Below are 15253 nucleotides of genomic sequence, written 5' to 3'. Positions count from 1 at the left end.
TTGGTTGGAGCATTTAATCCATTTACATGTAAAGTAATTATCAATATGTATGTTCCCGTTACCATTTTCTTAATTGTTTTGGGTTTGTTTTTGTAGGTCTTTTTCTTCTTTTGTGTTTCCTACCTAGAGAAGTTCTTTTAGCATTTGTTGTAAAGTTGGTCTGGTGGTGCTGAATTCTCTTAGCTTTTGCTTGTCTGTAAAGCTTTTGATTTCTCTGTCAGTTCTGAGAGAGAGCCTTGCTGGCTAGAGTAATCTTGGTTGTAGGTTTTCCGCTTTCATCACTTTAAATATATCCTGCCACTCTTTTCTGGCCTGTAGAGCTTCTGCTGAAAGATCAGCTGATAACCTTGCATGGATTCCCTTGTATGTTATTTGTTGTTTTTCACTTGCTGCTTTTAATATTGTTTTTTTGTATTTAATTTTTGATAGTTTGATTAATATGTGTCTCAGCATGTTTCTCCTTGGGTTTATTCTTCCTGGACTCCCTGTGCTTCCTGGACTTGATTGACTATTTCCTTTCCCATGTTAGGGAAGTTTTCGATGATAATCTCTTCAAATTTTTTTCAGACCCTTTCTCTTTCTATTCTTCTTCTGGGACCACTATAATTTGAATGTTGGTGCATTTAATGTTGTCCCAGTGGTCTCTGAGACTGTCTTCAAATCTTTTCATTCTTTTTTCTTTATTCTGTTCCTCGGCTGTTATTTCCACCATTCTATCTTCCAGGTCACTTATCCGTTCTTCTGCCTCAGTTATTCTGCTATTGATTCCTTCTATTTTGTTTTTAATTTCAGTTATTGTGTTGTTCATCACTGTTTGTTTGTTCTTATAGGTCCCTGTTCTTGTATTTTCTCCATTCTATTTCCAAGATTTTGGGTCATCTTTACTATCATTACTCTGAATTCTTTTCATGTAGACTGCCTATTTCCTCTTCATTTGTTTGGTCTGGTGGGTTTTTACCTTGCTCCTTCATCTGCTGCATATTTCTGTGTCTTCTACTGTGTCTAACTTACTGTGTTTGAGGTCTCCTTTGCGCAGGTTGCAGGGTCATAGTTCCTCTTGCTTCTGGTGTCTGCCCCTAGTGGGTGAGTTTGGTCCAGTGACTTATGTAGACTTCCTGGTGGGAAGGACTGGTGCCTGCGTTTTGGTGGGTGGAGCTGGATCTTTTCCCTCTGATGGACAGGCCTGTGTCAGGTGGTGTGTTTTGGGGTGTCTGTGGCCTTAGTACGACTTTAGGCAGCCTGTCTGCTGATGGTTGGGTTTGTGTTCCTGTCTTGTTTGTTGTTTGCCCTGGGGTGTCCAGCAGTGGAGCCTGCAGGCAGTTGGGTGGAGTCAGGTCTTGGAGTTGAGATGGAGACTCCCGGGAGAGCTCTGGGGCCAGGAATTCTCTGGCATTCCAGTTTCCTCGACTCGGCACTCCCACCTCAGAGGCTCAGGCCTGACCCCCCCCCCCCCCCCCCCCCCCGCCACCGCCTGGAAACTAAGACCCTGCATGCCACACAGCTCAGCAAAAATGGGGGAAAAAAAGAAAAGAAAAAAGAAAGAAAGAAAAGGGTAGGATGAAAACAAACAGACATACAAAACTCGGGACAAATAGCAAAGACAAAAACAAGCAAGCAGCAACAGCAACAATTAAAAAGAAAGAAACAAACAAAGGAATGGGCAAACAAAACCCCAGACAAATGGTAAAAGCAGAACCAAACACAAACACAAATAATCACACACACGTAGAAAATAAGAAACAAAAGCATAAAACAGAGAAAATAAAAAAGAACAGCCAGACCAACAAAAGAATCCCAAAACAAAATTAAGCAATTAAAAGCAAAGCTAACCAAAAAAAAAAACAACAAAAAAAAACAAAAGCAGAATGCAAACTGAAGGAAAAGCAAAGAATACAAAACAAACACGTAAAAACAATAAAAAAAGTTAAATAGGACAAAGGAAAAAAAAAGCAAGGTAAAAACACAGGACAACGAAAAAGTAATGTAGAAATAGAAATATAAAAAAATATATTATAAATTTAAAAAACTAAATAAAAACAAATAATAAAAAATACAGGACAAAACAAAACATTAAAAAAATAGTAATAATTATATTTTCCTGGGGTCTCAGCTGTCAGTGTCCTCGCCCTCACCTTGAGTCACAGCCAACCTCCGCATCCCCAGGCTGTCCTCCAAAACCTCTAGGTAGGTTTCTGGTCTCTCTCTGGGCACTGTGGGGCGGCTAGGACTCTGACATGGCCCAACTCTTGGGTGTACTAGTCCCCAAAGTCCATAGCTGCTAGCACTAGACTGGTTTCTGTTTTGGGAACACTCGTTGTCCATTCAGATATTTCATAGATGCAGGGTTTACCAAGCTGATCGTCGGGATTTAATCTGCAGTTTGTGTAGCTGCACGGAAAGATTTTTGTTCCTCTTCCTTAGTTGCCCCACCCCTGGGGCTCAGCTGTGGTTTTAGCCCCACCTTTGCGTGTGGGCCACCCACCGGAGTCTGCTTCCGAGGCTGCCTTGGAGCAATCAGGTCTGCCCCGGTGAGGACAGGGCATGGAGGTGGCATGACTGCCTGGGTCACGGGGGCCCTGGCAGCGACAGGTACGCAGGAAAACTGGTGGCCATGGGCATGAGAGATCTGGCCCTAGTGGGAGCCTTTCCTAGCACCTGGTGACCGGCACGAGAAGGTCAGTTCTGGTAACTTTTCCTAGCGCCTGTTGGGGCAGGGGGCCAGTGCATGGGGAGAGAGAGGCTGCCATGGTGGCTCCACCCACTGCACGTCATTCAACAGTGGTGCCTTGCTTCTATGGCAGTCTGGGTTTCCTTCATAAGCATTCCCGGTTGCCGATTTCCTCCCTCCCGTCCCCTCAGGCTGTCTCCTCGCAGCCAACAGCAGTCCTCCCCCCGGGTTTGCTTTCCAATCCCCATGTTCCAGCTCTCAGCCCCCGTGTGCACCGGCAGACACACGTCCCAGTCTGGGGCACACACGCTTGTGACACTGACCGTCTGTGTAGGTCTCACTCTGTCCCGTCTGCTACAGACCAGCCATTTCATCCTCCTCTGACAGCCTCAGATGCTCCCCTTCTGTCCCAAGTGATTTTGCCATCAGTGAGGGGGCTTCCCTGGATGCGGGAACCTCTGTGCTTCAGCTCCCCCGAGGGGCACAGATCCTGTCCCACTTTTTGTCCTCTTATTTTTCCCTTCTTTTTTTCGTCCTACCCGGTTATGCAGGGATCTTTCTTGTCCTTTCTGGTGTCCGAGGTCTTCTGCTAGTGTTCAGCAGGTATTCTCTGAGAATTGTTCCATCTGTAGATGTATTCTTGATGCTTTTGTGGAGAGAGATGAACGCCACGTCCTTCTACTCCTCTGCCATCTTGGTTTCTCCTCACTGTTGTTTTAATTTGCACTTCTCTAATGATTTAATGATGTTGACATGTTTTCATGTGTAAATAAGTATGGCAAAAAAGCCATCTGTAACAGTTTCTTTTGAAGAGCAGAAGGTTTTACTTTTGCTGAGGTCCAATTTATCTTTTTTTTTCTTTCATGGTTAGTGCTTTTTGTGTTCTGAAAACTGGCACTCATTCATTTTGATCTCATTAAATGCTGTGGTTCCTTTAAATAATTAAACTACTAGAGAGTAAATCCTAAGAGTTCTTATCACAAGGAAAAACACTTTTTTTTCTATTCATTTAATTTTATTTCTGTGTGAGATGATGGATGTTCACTAAAACTACTGTGGTGATCATTTCATGATATATGTAAGTCAGATCATTATGCTGTACACCTTAAACTTATAAGTGCTGTATGTCAATTATATCTCAATAAAATTGTAAGAAAAAAATAAAATAGTTAAGCTACGGGTATGGGGAATACTTTGTACAGCCTTTCACTGATAATAGAATCACCTTCACACACCAGGAGTTGACCATTTCAGAAGGGAAGAGTAATTCTCATCCACTATAGCTGCACTTCTTTTTTCCAGATATCTGTGATATGTGGACAACCACTTATTTCCAAGGCCTTTTTTTAAAAAAAAAAAAATCATTTACTTTCCTTTTGTATTGGTGAAGGATAAAGTAAGAATATATTGTAAATCAGTTCCTCTGAAACGACAGAATTACTGGTGCCCCTAGGTCTTTAAGAAGGAACTTGTAACAAAGTTTAATTTTTGTTTTGTTTTGTTTTGTTTTTCAGTGGTGGCATCAGCAAATTGATTTTCATACTACTTTCTTGAACCATTTGGCACGCTTGGTGCCAGAAATTTATTTTGCTGAAATGGACCCAGACTTAGAAAAGCAGGAGGAGAATATACAAATGTCAATATTCACTCCACTGGAATGGTACTTATTTGGAGAAGATCCAGATATTTGCTTAGAGAAATTGAAGCACAGTGGAGCATTTCAACTCTGTGGGAAGGTTTTCAAAAGTGGAGAGACAACATATTCTTGTAGGTAAGATTTAGAAATGTACAGGATTGGTTATAATAACAACTTGATATTCTGTATGTATTTTGTGATGTACCTTTCTTGGTATATTACTATTTATAATATATTTAATTCTACTTAATTTACTTTGTTTTATTGTGCACTTATAAGTTTGTTTTTGCTAGTACAGCTTGTTTTTGAATATATGACTTAAACAGTTCTCTCACTTTTTCTTCCTGTTCTCCAGAAGTATATAAGAGATAGATTTTTGCCTTGTTTATAACATAGTCCATACACCCTTATCTGAAACTCTTGGCGCCACATGTATTTCAGAATTCTGAATACTTCCCTAGTGGAGTCAGGTCAGGATCCTGTAATCAAACAGAGCATTTCTGTAAGAAATCTATGACTGTTCACAGCAAGTGGTGTAAATAAAGTCTGTAGTCCCTTGTCATTTCAGGTCATTTTTTTGCCACCAAGTGAAATTTGGTATCAAAGGGTTGTGGACCTGTAGGAGCATTTGTAATTTAGTTGGATAGAAGAGGCCAGTGGTAAGGAAACTGGAAACGGTTTTAGGGTTTTTTTTTTGCCTTTTGTGAGAGAAGTTGACTTAACACAGCATGGTAACACAGAGAACTTTTTTATTCTCTACTCCTGCCTGAAACTTTTAACTTTTAGATCTTAACAACACTTTTAGTTTTTATTTTTCTTTTATTAGAGGTTGTTTAGGTTAGGAATGTGAAATTTTAGATTTTATAAATATAGAGAATTGTTTTTTGCTTCACTGTAATTCTAGGTTTGACTGGTTTATGTATAGTTAACAGTTGTCTAGAACATACTGCTTTTCTTTATTCTCTTCTTTTCTCAGGAAACAGTCAGCTTTTGTATTTTGTGTACTATTTTGCTATATGGCAGTAAGTTTCATTTATCTTGTTGTGTATTTTTAGCTGAAGCCCAGTCAGTTTCAACTAAAGCATAGTAGATATTCGTAGACCTCATTTCTCCAGAAGGGTCATGGAGGCATATTTAATTGTCACAGCTAGGGGAATGGTACTGGCATCTAGTGGGTAGAGGCCAGGGTTGCTGCTTAAACATCCTATGGCACACAGACAGTCTCCTATATCGCCAGCAAATAATTATTCAGTTCAAAATGTCAGTACTGCTGAGGTTGACAAATCCTGCTCTGAATAGGTTAGTAGATGATATTATATTTTAGAGGCTATTATTAGTCAGTTTTTACTTATTAGCCTTTAAAAATTCATTTCTAAAACTGCACAATTCCATCTCTTCAACTTTTCTAAATAAATATTTTAAAAATTAATTTTGCACTTTGCACTAATTTATATTATTGTTAATGTTTCCTTGAAAGTATTAAATAAAATTCTACATTTTAGAAGTTTTTATTAGGGAAGAGATTAAGAGAGATGGAATTTAATTTATTCAGTAAATATTCATTGAATATCTGTTGTGTGCCAGGCACTGCTCTACGTGCTTGGGACATATCGTTATATAAAATAAATTAAAATCTTTTAATTTATGTTGCTTACATTCTAATGAATTTTGTCTTTAACCAAGCCTTATTTACCAGTGAACAATCAGTGTCTATAAAATACGTTCATAACTATAATAGGATAAGATGATGCAGAGAATGAAAAAAAGCTGATGATTTTTCAGAAAACTAATTTTGGTATATGTGCTGCTGAATGGAGCACCAGAAAACTAATTTTTTTTTTGAATTTTATTTATTTTTTATACACCAGGTCCTTATTAGTTATCTATTTTATACATATTAGTGTATATATGTCAATCCCAATCGCCCAATTCATCACACCACCCCCACCACCCCCCACTTTCCCCCCTTTGTGTCCATATGTTTGTTCTCTACATTTGTGTCTCTATTTCTGCCTTGCAAACCGGTTCATCTGTACCATTTTTTAGATTCCACATATATGCGTTAATATACGATATTTGTTTTTCTCTTTCTGACTTACTTCACTCTGTATGACAGTCTCTAGGTCCATCCATGTCTCTACAAATGACCCAGTTTCATTCCTTTTTATGGCTGAGTAATATTCCACTGTATATATGTACCACATCTTCTTTATCCATTCGTCTGTCGATGGGCATTTAGGTTGCTTCCATGACCTGGCTATTGTAAATAGTGCTTCAGTGAACATTGGGGTGCACATGTCTTTTTGACTATAAAGTCTTTATTGAATTTGTTACAATACTGCTTCTGTTTTATGTATTGGTTTTTTGGCCACAAGGCATGTGGGATCTTAGCTCCCCGACCAGGGATCGAACCCACACCCCCTGCCTTGGAAGGTGAAGTCTTAACCACTGGACTGCCAGGGAAGTCCCTGGAATTCAGTTTTTAAAGTATTTTCATAATCAGTTTGTGCATGATATAGGAAACTCATTCACATTATTTTATAGTCATACCTTGAGCATCAGCAGGAGTCATGTAAATTTTGGAGTCTGATTTTTAATCTTTTTCAGGGACTGTGCAATTGATCCAACATGTGTACTCTGTATGGACTGCTTCCAGAATAGTGTTCATAAAAATCATCGTTACAAGGTATGAAAATAGATGCATAAAATCTCTAGATTGGCAGGAGTCTGATGGCCAGCTAGTCCAAATTCCTGACTAGTACTTGAGTTCCTGCTGTAACAGACCTGATTTGTGAACCTTTAGCTCTGGTTAAACATATCATGTGATAAGACATCTACTACCTCAAGATGCAGCCCCTTACAATTTTTTTTTTTTGAGATACATCATTTTTATGCAAAGATTGTATAAAGCATATGAACAGCTTAAAGAATAACTATAAAGTGAACACCTGTGTAACCACTACTTAGGTCAAGAAATGAGACATTTCCAGCTCTCAGGGGCTTCCCATTTGTTCCTTCTGGATCACCATCCTTCTCTCCTCCTTTGTGATAATCTCTCTGCTGTGTTTTGTGATAATGGTTTCCTTGATTTCCCTTTTAGCTTATCACCCAAATCATATTGAATGGTTCTGTTTTTGAATTCTGTATAGATGGAGTCATTCTGTATCTTTTTTTGTTGAGTAGCTTTCACTCAGCATTAAGTATATATTTATATATATACACATATATATATTTTGTCCATTTACCTTATAGGGTTTAATAATCCATATTGTCTTTATTCATTGTACTGTATATAGATATGTAGATTGTTTCCAATTTGGGACTATTATTGTATTAAAACAATTCTGCTGTGAACATTCTTATTTGTGTATTTTGGTACACATGTACAGGAGTTTATCCAGGGTATATATCTGGAATAGAATTGCTGAGTTCTAGGGTATATCTTAAGTCATAGTAGATAATGTTTTCTAAAGTGGTTATACCAATTTATAAGTTCTTCAGCAGTATATGAGAGTTCCCATGGCTCCACACACTTACAAGATTTGGTGTTGCTAGTCTTTTTAATTTTAGCCAGTCTGGTGGGTATATAATGGTATCACATTGTGGTCTTAGTTTAATTTTCTTAATTAGTAGTGAGGTTGAGGGATTTGCCTTTCCTGTTACATCTTCAGACAACTTTGTTATTTTGAGCTGAAATGTATTTTTCAAATCACAGTATTGGGCGTTGGTGGTATAGTGGTGAGCATAGCTGCCTTCCAAATAACAGTATTGGTTCTGTTCTCTGGGCTTGGGCAGATATAATAATTGATGTTTCTCTTTGTACATATAATATGCCTAAGGTCCCATGTAAATGTAAATAACATCTTAAAGACTATTTCTTCCATAGAGCTGAAAATGCGGTTCATGTTTTTAGACTGGCTTCAACATTACTGCTTCTATCTCAGGAAATGATAAGCTATAGATATATATTATATATATATATATATATATATATAAATATATATATATATATATATATATATATATATATATATATTTTTTTTTATTGTGCAAAAGAAAATACATGAGGAGCCTATCATACAATGTGGTTAAAATATTTTCCCAACATTGCAAAGCTAATCACTGATGGAATTTACAAAGTTGATCATTGGTTAATTTCATATTTCCCAGTCGTCTCCATTTATTATAGTTTTTTCCTGATGCTGGAGAACTCAAGAAAGAATGCCAGAAGTAGAGACAAGGAGGAAATTGTTAATTTCTTCTTATTTTTACTCTGGGATATTAAGGGGGAGAGATGCTGAAGTCTCAAGGCCAGAGTTTTCCAGTTGCCAAGCTTTGGGATTTTGTGGGCCAGTACAATTTCAGAAGACTTTGGGTAAGACATAGGGTTTTCAATTTTTTATTTGGCTAGGGAAGTTCAATTTTAATTTTAAAAAGGGCACATGAACAGCAACCAAAAAATACCTACCATCTCCTATCATTTTATGAAGAAAAAGAAAATTTAATTCCAAGAAAGTAGGATAAACTCAGACTAAAGAGCAGGTCTTTAGATTGCATACATGTAGCTCTGTTAAAGAGCTCATCACATTGCTATTCCTTCCTTTTCCAATTTTCCGTGGACTGGTAAAACTTGTCTGTTAAATTTTAGGAACCTCTTCACTAAGCTACCTTCGAGTATTGAAAGCTTACCAGTCTACACTGCCACCACAAAGCACTCTTTTATGAAGCATGCTTAGGTCTATCATCTTTAGGTTTTTGCAGAGCTCTTCTTATAGAAGGTGCGTACACAGCTTACTCAGGAACCTTTGAGTTATCAGAAGGATGGGCTATTGTGTAACTAATAAAAAATTATGTTTATAAGCTTTTAAAAATATTACCCTTCAAAAGTGAGTGTGAAGAGAACAGAAGACTTTTGGTGGGAGAATAAGTTGATAGAATCTTTCTGGAATACCTATTACATGTGGTGAAATTTTTAAAGAAAAGTGAGGGAGGGGGCTTCCCTGGTGGCGCAGTGGTTGAGAATCTGCCTGCCAATGCAGGGGATGCGGGTTCGAGCCCTGGTCTGGGAAGATCCCACATGCCGCGGAGTGGCTGGGCCCGTGAGCCACAATTACTGAGCCTGCGCGTCTGGAGCCTGTGCTCCGCAACAAGAGAGGCCGCGATAGTGAGAGGCCCGCGCACCGCGATGAAGAGTGGCCCCCGCTTGCCGCAACTCGAGAAAGCCCTCGCACAGAAACGAAGACCCAACACAGCCAAAAATAAATAAATAAATAAATAAATAAATAAATAAAAGAATTTATTTAAAAAAATAAAAAAAAAAAAAAAGAAAAGTGAGGGAATGACTAATAAATACAATTCAGGTAATAGTAACCTCCAGGGCAAGTGGATGATCACAGAGGGAACTTCAACAGTATTAATATTCTCTTGTGTTAGATGCTGGATCATTTTATTATTATCCTTTGTAACTTGCCTATACATTGTGTATATTCTTTTTATAATAAAAAACTTAATAAAAGAAAAAATGAAGCCATTAAAAAAAAAGATTGGAAGAAATAAGAAGGGATGCGTGTTGCTGCAGAGAAGGGGAAGAAAAGAATAACGATGGGGATGCAGACCCAAGAGCAGGTACTATGTGAAGAAAGCACCAAGAAAAACCTTTTGTCGCGGAATAGCACAGAACAACTTTTGCCGTCCCTGGCACCACACAGGAAGTGGGGCTGCTGCACGGAGATGGCATGGCATCTCTGTCCAGACCCGCTCCACCATGTCCAAGTTTTCCTTTAAGGTCACGCTGCTGGCTGCCTTATGGAGTACTCAGTTGTTCCCAAAAGTACACCTTTCACAGCAGTCTTAAAATTCTGCAGCAGAAGAATGTAAAGTTCCTGCAGTGACATGTGCAGTTATTACCAACGATGAAGTAGGAATAAATCCTGCACTGCTGGAAATGTTTTTCTGAAGCATGGTTCAGAACTGCGAATTAGGGAGTTCTCTGGTGGTCTAGCGGTTAGTACTCAGTGCTTTCACTGCCATGGCCCGAGTTCAGTCCCTGGTTAGGGAACTGAGATCCTGCAAGCCACACAGTGCGGCCAAAAAAAGAACTTTGAATTATTCTTAGAGATCGTGTTGGAAGTTCTGTTACTTGAAACGTACGATTACCTTTCAGAATAAATATTGGTATTGTTGTTATAAAATTGAAATCAGGCATTTAAAATACTGTGAAAACACCAATAGTTGATGAAATAATGAAAGGTGACTCTCCATCCCTTCTTGTTATTCACACTCTTCATGTGAAGAGGGAATGCTTCTGCATTGCGGGTGTTATCACCACAGAAGATGATAGTTCTATCATTGCTACCGCACAACACACACAGGTAGTTCATTTGGGGTAAATGGATTACCCACCTGTGTTTTATAACTGGAGGATGCTTCTGATAATTCTTTCTGAGAACATTTGGAAAATTAAAATTTATTGAGTCTTCCTATTCGTCTTTGAGTTAAAAATTTAAAAAGGATTGCTGTTTGCTTGATAGCATCTGACTTGAAGACACAAAAATAGTTCGTCTTGATTATATATTGTTTATGATAAAGAATCATATCAATGAATACTTAACTATCTTAACCTTTTATTATTTTTTTCTAAATTTTATTTTTGGCTGTGTTGGGTCTTTGTTGCTGCCCGCGGGCTTTCTCTAGTTGCGGTGAGTGGGGGCTACTCGTCGTTGTGGTGCACGGGCTTCTCATTGCAGTGGCTTCTCTTGTTGCGGAGCACGGGCTCTAGGTGCACAGGCTTCAGTAGTTGTGGCGCGCAGGCTTTAGAGCGCAGTCTCAGTAGTTGTGGTGCGTGGGCTTAGTTTCTCTGCGGCATGTGGGATCTTCCTGGACCAGGGCTCGAACCCATGTCCCCTGCATTAGCAGGCGGATTCTTAACCACTGCACCACCAGGGAAGCCCTGTTTAGGTTGTTTTTAAGTGTCAAACTTCATGTGTTCATATAAATTTTAATTTAATACCAAAGAGCCAAAAATTGAATTTTCCCTTATGTGTAAAAGTTATATCCCATACCAAAGAGTTTTCTCTGTGATCTTGCACAATCCAAGATGAGAATTGAAAGTAAAGTAGAGGCATAAAAAACAAAAAACAAAACAAAACAAAACAAAAACCTTTTGAGAACAGGAAAATAACAAAGATAAAAATTTGAGCTTTTTGTTCTGCTCTGTGTAATGTGACCCTTCTTTGTGATATCCAGCTTTTCAGTAGTTTATCCCTTAAAAAAAACTACAGTAAGATAAATAAGGTCTGAGGATCTAATGTATTTAACATGGTGACTATAGTTGATAACACTGTATTATTGTATGATTGAAATTTGCTTAGAGAGTAGAACTTAAACATTCTTACATACACACAAAAAGGTAATCATGAAAAAAAAAGAATATACTGAAATACTATTTTCCCACCACCAGGGAAGTCCTACAATGGAATATTATTCAGTGCCTAAAAGAAATGAGCTATCAAGCTATGAAAAGATATGGCAGGACCTTAAGTGCATATTGCTTAATGAAAGAAACCATTGTGAAAAGGCTGCATACTGTATGGTTCCAGCTGTATGACATTCTGGAAAAGGTAGCACTATGGAGACAGTAAGAAGATCAGTGGATGCTGGGGCTGGGAGATGATGGTGGGAGGGATAGAGGGATGAATAGGTGGAGTACAGGGGATTTTTAGTGCAGTAAAACTACCCTGTGTGATACTGTAGTGGTGTATATACGCCATTATACATTTGTTAAGACCCCCAAAATGTACAACACAAAGAGAGAACCCAAATGTAAATTATGGACTTTAGTTAATAGTAATGTATCAGGGACTTACTTCCCTGGTGGCACAGTGGTTAAGAATCTGCCTGCCACTGCAGGGGACACGGGTTCAAGCCCTGGTCCCAGAAGATCCCACATGGCACGGAGCAACTAAGCCTGTGCAACACAACTACTGAGCCTGCGCTCTAGAGCTCACGAGCCACATCTACTGAGCCTGTGCGCCTAGAACCTGTGCTCTGCAACAAGAGAAGGCACCGCAGTGAAAAGCCTGTGTGCAGCAGCTAAGACCCAAAGCAGCCAAATATAAATTACTTAATTAATTAAAAAAAATAATGTATCAACATTGACTCCTCAATTGCAACAAGTGTGCCACACTATTGCAAGATGTTCATAATAGGGGAAACTGTGGGTAGGGAAAAGGAGGGGTATATGAGAACTCAGTATTTTCTGAGGTATAAAAATAACAATCAGGGTCTATTTTAACAGCCTGCTATAATCCTACATGATGAGAATTTATATTCATATATTGTCTTTGAAACACAACAACATTAAAAAAATAATTTAGGCAATGCAATAAAACTTACCTTTTAAAAATTCAAATAATACAAAAGAATACAAATAAAAATTGTTGTTTCCTTTCTGTTCCATCATACTTTCTTTGTTAAACTGAACACAATTTAGTGCACATCCTTACAGATCTTTATGCATATACAAACATGTACACTCATATATATATTTATATGTTTAGGAGGATGTTTGTGTGTGTACAAATGGGATCCTACTATATACTTTGTTTTGCAACTTTTTGTTTTGGCCGTGCCACACAGCTTGCAGGATCTCAGTTCCCCGACCAGGGATTGAACCTGGGCCACAGCAGTGAAAGCCTGGAATCCTAACCACTAGGCCACCAGGGAACTCCCTGCAACTTGATTTTAACTTAATATATCATGGAGATAATTCTGTGTTGATATATATATAATACCTCTTGCCTTATTTAATTGCTACATGTATTCCTTTGTAGGAATATGTCATCAAATATTTAACCCATCACCCTTTTCTAGATAATTACACTGTTTCCAGTTTTTCACTGATCAACAAATAATGGAACATACACATATACCTTTGTTTTAATATAAACCAGTGTATATATTAAAGAGTGCTTGAGACTAGATTCTTAGAGGTAGATTTTCTGGATTGAAGGGTACATGCCTTTAAAATTTTCATAGATTTCACCAAATGTTTTTCCTGAATTGCTGTGTCAATTTACAGTCCCATTAAAAGGATATGAGGGGCTTCCATGGTGGCGCAGTGGTTAAGAATCCGCCTGCCAATGCAGGGGACACAGGTTCGAGCCCTGGCCCGGGAAGATCCCACATGCCATGGAGCAGCCAAGCCCATGCGCCACAACTACTGAGCCTGCGCTCTAGAGCTTGCGTGCCACAACTACTGAAGCCCGTGCACTTAGAGCCCGTGCTCTGCAACAAGAGAAGCCACTGCGATGAGAAGCCCGTGCACCGCAACGAAGAGTAGCCCCCACTCGCCGCAACCAGAGGAAGCCCGCGCACAGCGACAAAGACCCAACACAGCCAAAAATAAAAATTAAAAAATAAAAAATAAAAAAAGGATATGAGAATGTTCTTTATCTACACCCCCAAAGTTTATTTAGTCAGTCTTTTTACTTTTTGCCAATCCATTAGTCAAATAATCTCATTTTAATTTGCACTTCTATTACTAGTATTATTAACATCTTTTCATTTTTTAATTGTATGTTTAATTTCTTCTGTGTATTGCCTGTTTTTAATCCTTATTTTTCTTTTGCCTTTTTCTTACTGCTATGTTATATACTTTACAAATATTTTCTCTTACTATGCTTATCTTTAATAATTTTTAAAGTCAGATTTTTTTTGAGATATAATTTATATACAATAAAATCTACCCTTGTAAGTGTACTTCCATGACTTTTCACAGATATACAGTTCAGTAACCACCACAATAATCAATATATAAAACATATCATTCCCAAAAGTTCTCTAGTGCCCGTTTGCAGGCAGTCCTCTTGCCCACTTACCCCAGCTCCTGGCAGTCACTGATCAGTTTTCTGTCCCTATAGTTTTGGCTTTTCCGAATGTCATATAAGTGAAATCATATAGTGTGTAGTGTTTCCTATCTGGTTATATTCACTTAGCATAATGCCTTTGAGAGCCTCTCATGTATCAGCAGTTTGTTCCTTTTTATTGCTGAGTAGTATGCCATTGTATGGATATGCCACAATATATTACCTGTTCATCAGTTGATGAATATTTTTCTTGTTTCCAGCTTTTAAATAAAGCTGCTACAAACATTCAAGTACATGTCTTTGTGTGGGCATTTGTTTTCATTTTTCTTGGGTAACCTCAGGATGATAATCTTGGATTATAAATTAAGTGTATGTTTTGACTGTATAAAATCTATTTTCTGTCTTTTAAACTTGATATATGCTATCATTTGCCTTACTGACATTTTAATTTATATGTTGTCAAATTTTCCAGATTTTTTTTTTTTTAATGCTTCTGGATTTTGTGCCTTGCTTCCATGGCATTCCCTATACTAAGGTTATGCTTTTACTTTCATTTGAAACAACTACATTTTTAGTAATCATGGATGAGTCTAACATTCTTCAGTATATAAAATTGATTTGTATATTCTAATTTCTTTTGTAACTGTTGTTCTAGTGATACTGTTTGTACTAATAATTTTTATAGTGCCTTTAGTTCCTTTTTACTCCCTTATGTAACTTTTTATTATCTAGTCTGTCAGTTTTAATGCTATCTTTGACTCCCTCCTGTTACCTATTTAATAGTTTATAATCTTATGTTGCCTTCTCTTTCCCTTCTCCCACTTTTTAGTTGTAGTCTTTCTGATTGTGAGATCATATAATGTTTACATTCTTCTATCCATGTGTCTTTCAACACCCTTGATTTGTTCTTAACGCTACAATTAAATACATAAAATGTTCGCCATCTGTCCTTTTTCTGAAGTTTCCCCAGTCACTGCTTGGTCAGCTGAAGCGCATCCTCTAGGGGTCAGTAAACTACAGTTGTGGGTCAAACCTGGCTCACCATCTGTTTTTGTATTGCCTGCAAGCTAAGCTTGGTTTTTA

The 15253-nt window shown here is 38.0% G+C and overlaps 1 protein-coding gene across 6 annotated transcripts in view; it reads left to right on the top strand.

Moving 5' to 3' along the window:
- Positions 1-15253, top strand: part of UBR1 (ubiquitin protein ligase E3 component n-recognin 1) — a 147061-nt gene that overhangs the window by 27258 nt on the left and 104550 nt on the right. For 4 of the 6 annotated variants that reach the window (XM_082453063.1, XM_082453062.1, XM_082453064.1 and 1 more), the window contains exons 2-3: positions 4183-4439; positions 6912-6990. In XM_082453063.1, the coding sequence (XP_082309189.1) occupies positions 4183-4439; positions 6912-6990 (336 nt within the window). Of the gene's footprint in view, positions 1-4182; positions 4440-6911; positions 6991-15253 lie in introns of those variants that run through there. The other 2 variants (XM_082453066.1, XM_082453067.1) reach the window with 2 other exon arrangements.

Source organism: Balaenoptera physalus (assembly GCF_965194825.1).
Source record: "Balaenoptera physalus genome assembly, chromosome: 2".
Lineage (NCBI taxonomy): Eukaryota > Metazoa > Chordata > Mammalia > Artiodactyla > Balaenopteridae > Balaenoptera > Balaenoptera physalus.
The sequence above is the reverse complement of the archived record's forward strand: the minus strand, read 5'-3'. Positions and strand labels throughout refer to the sequence as shown.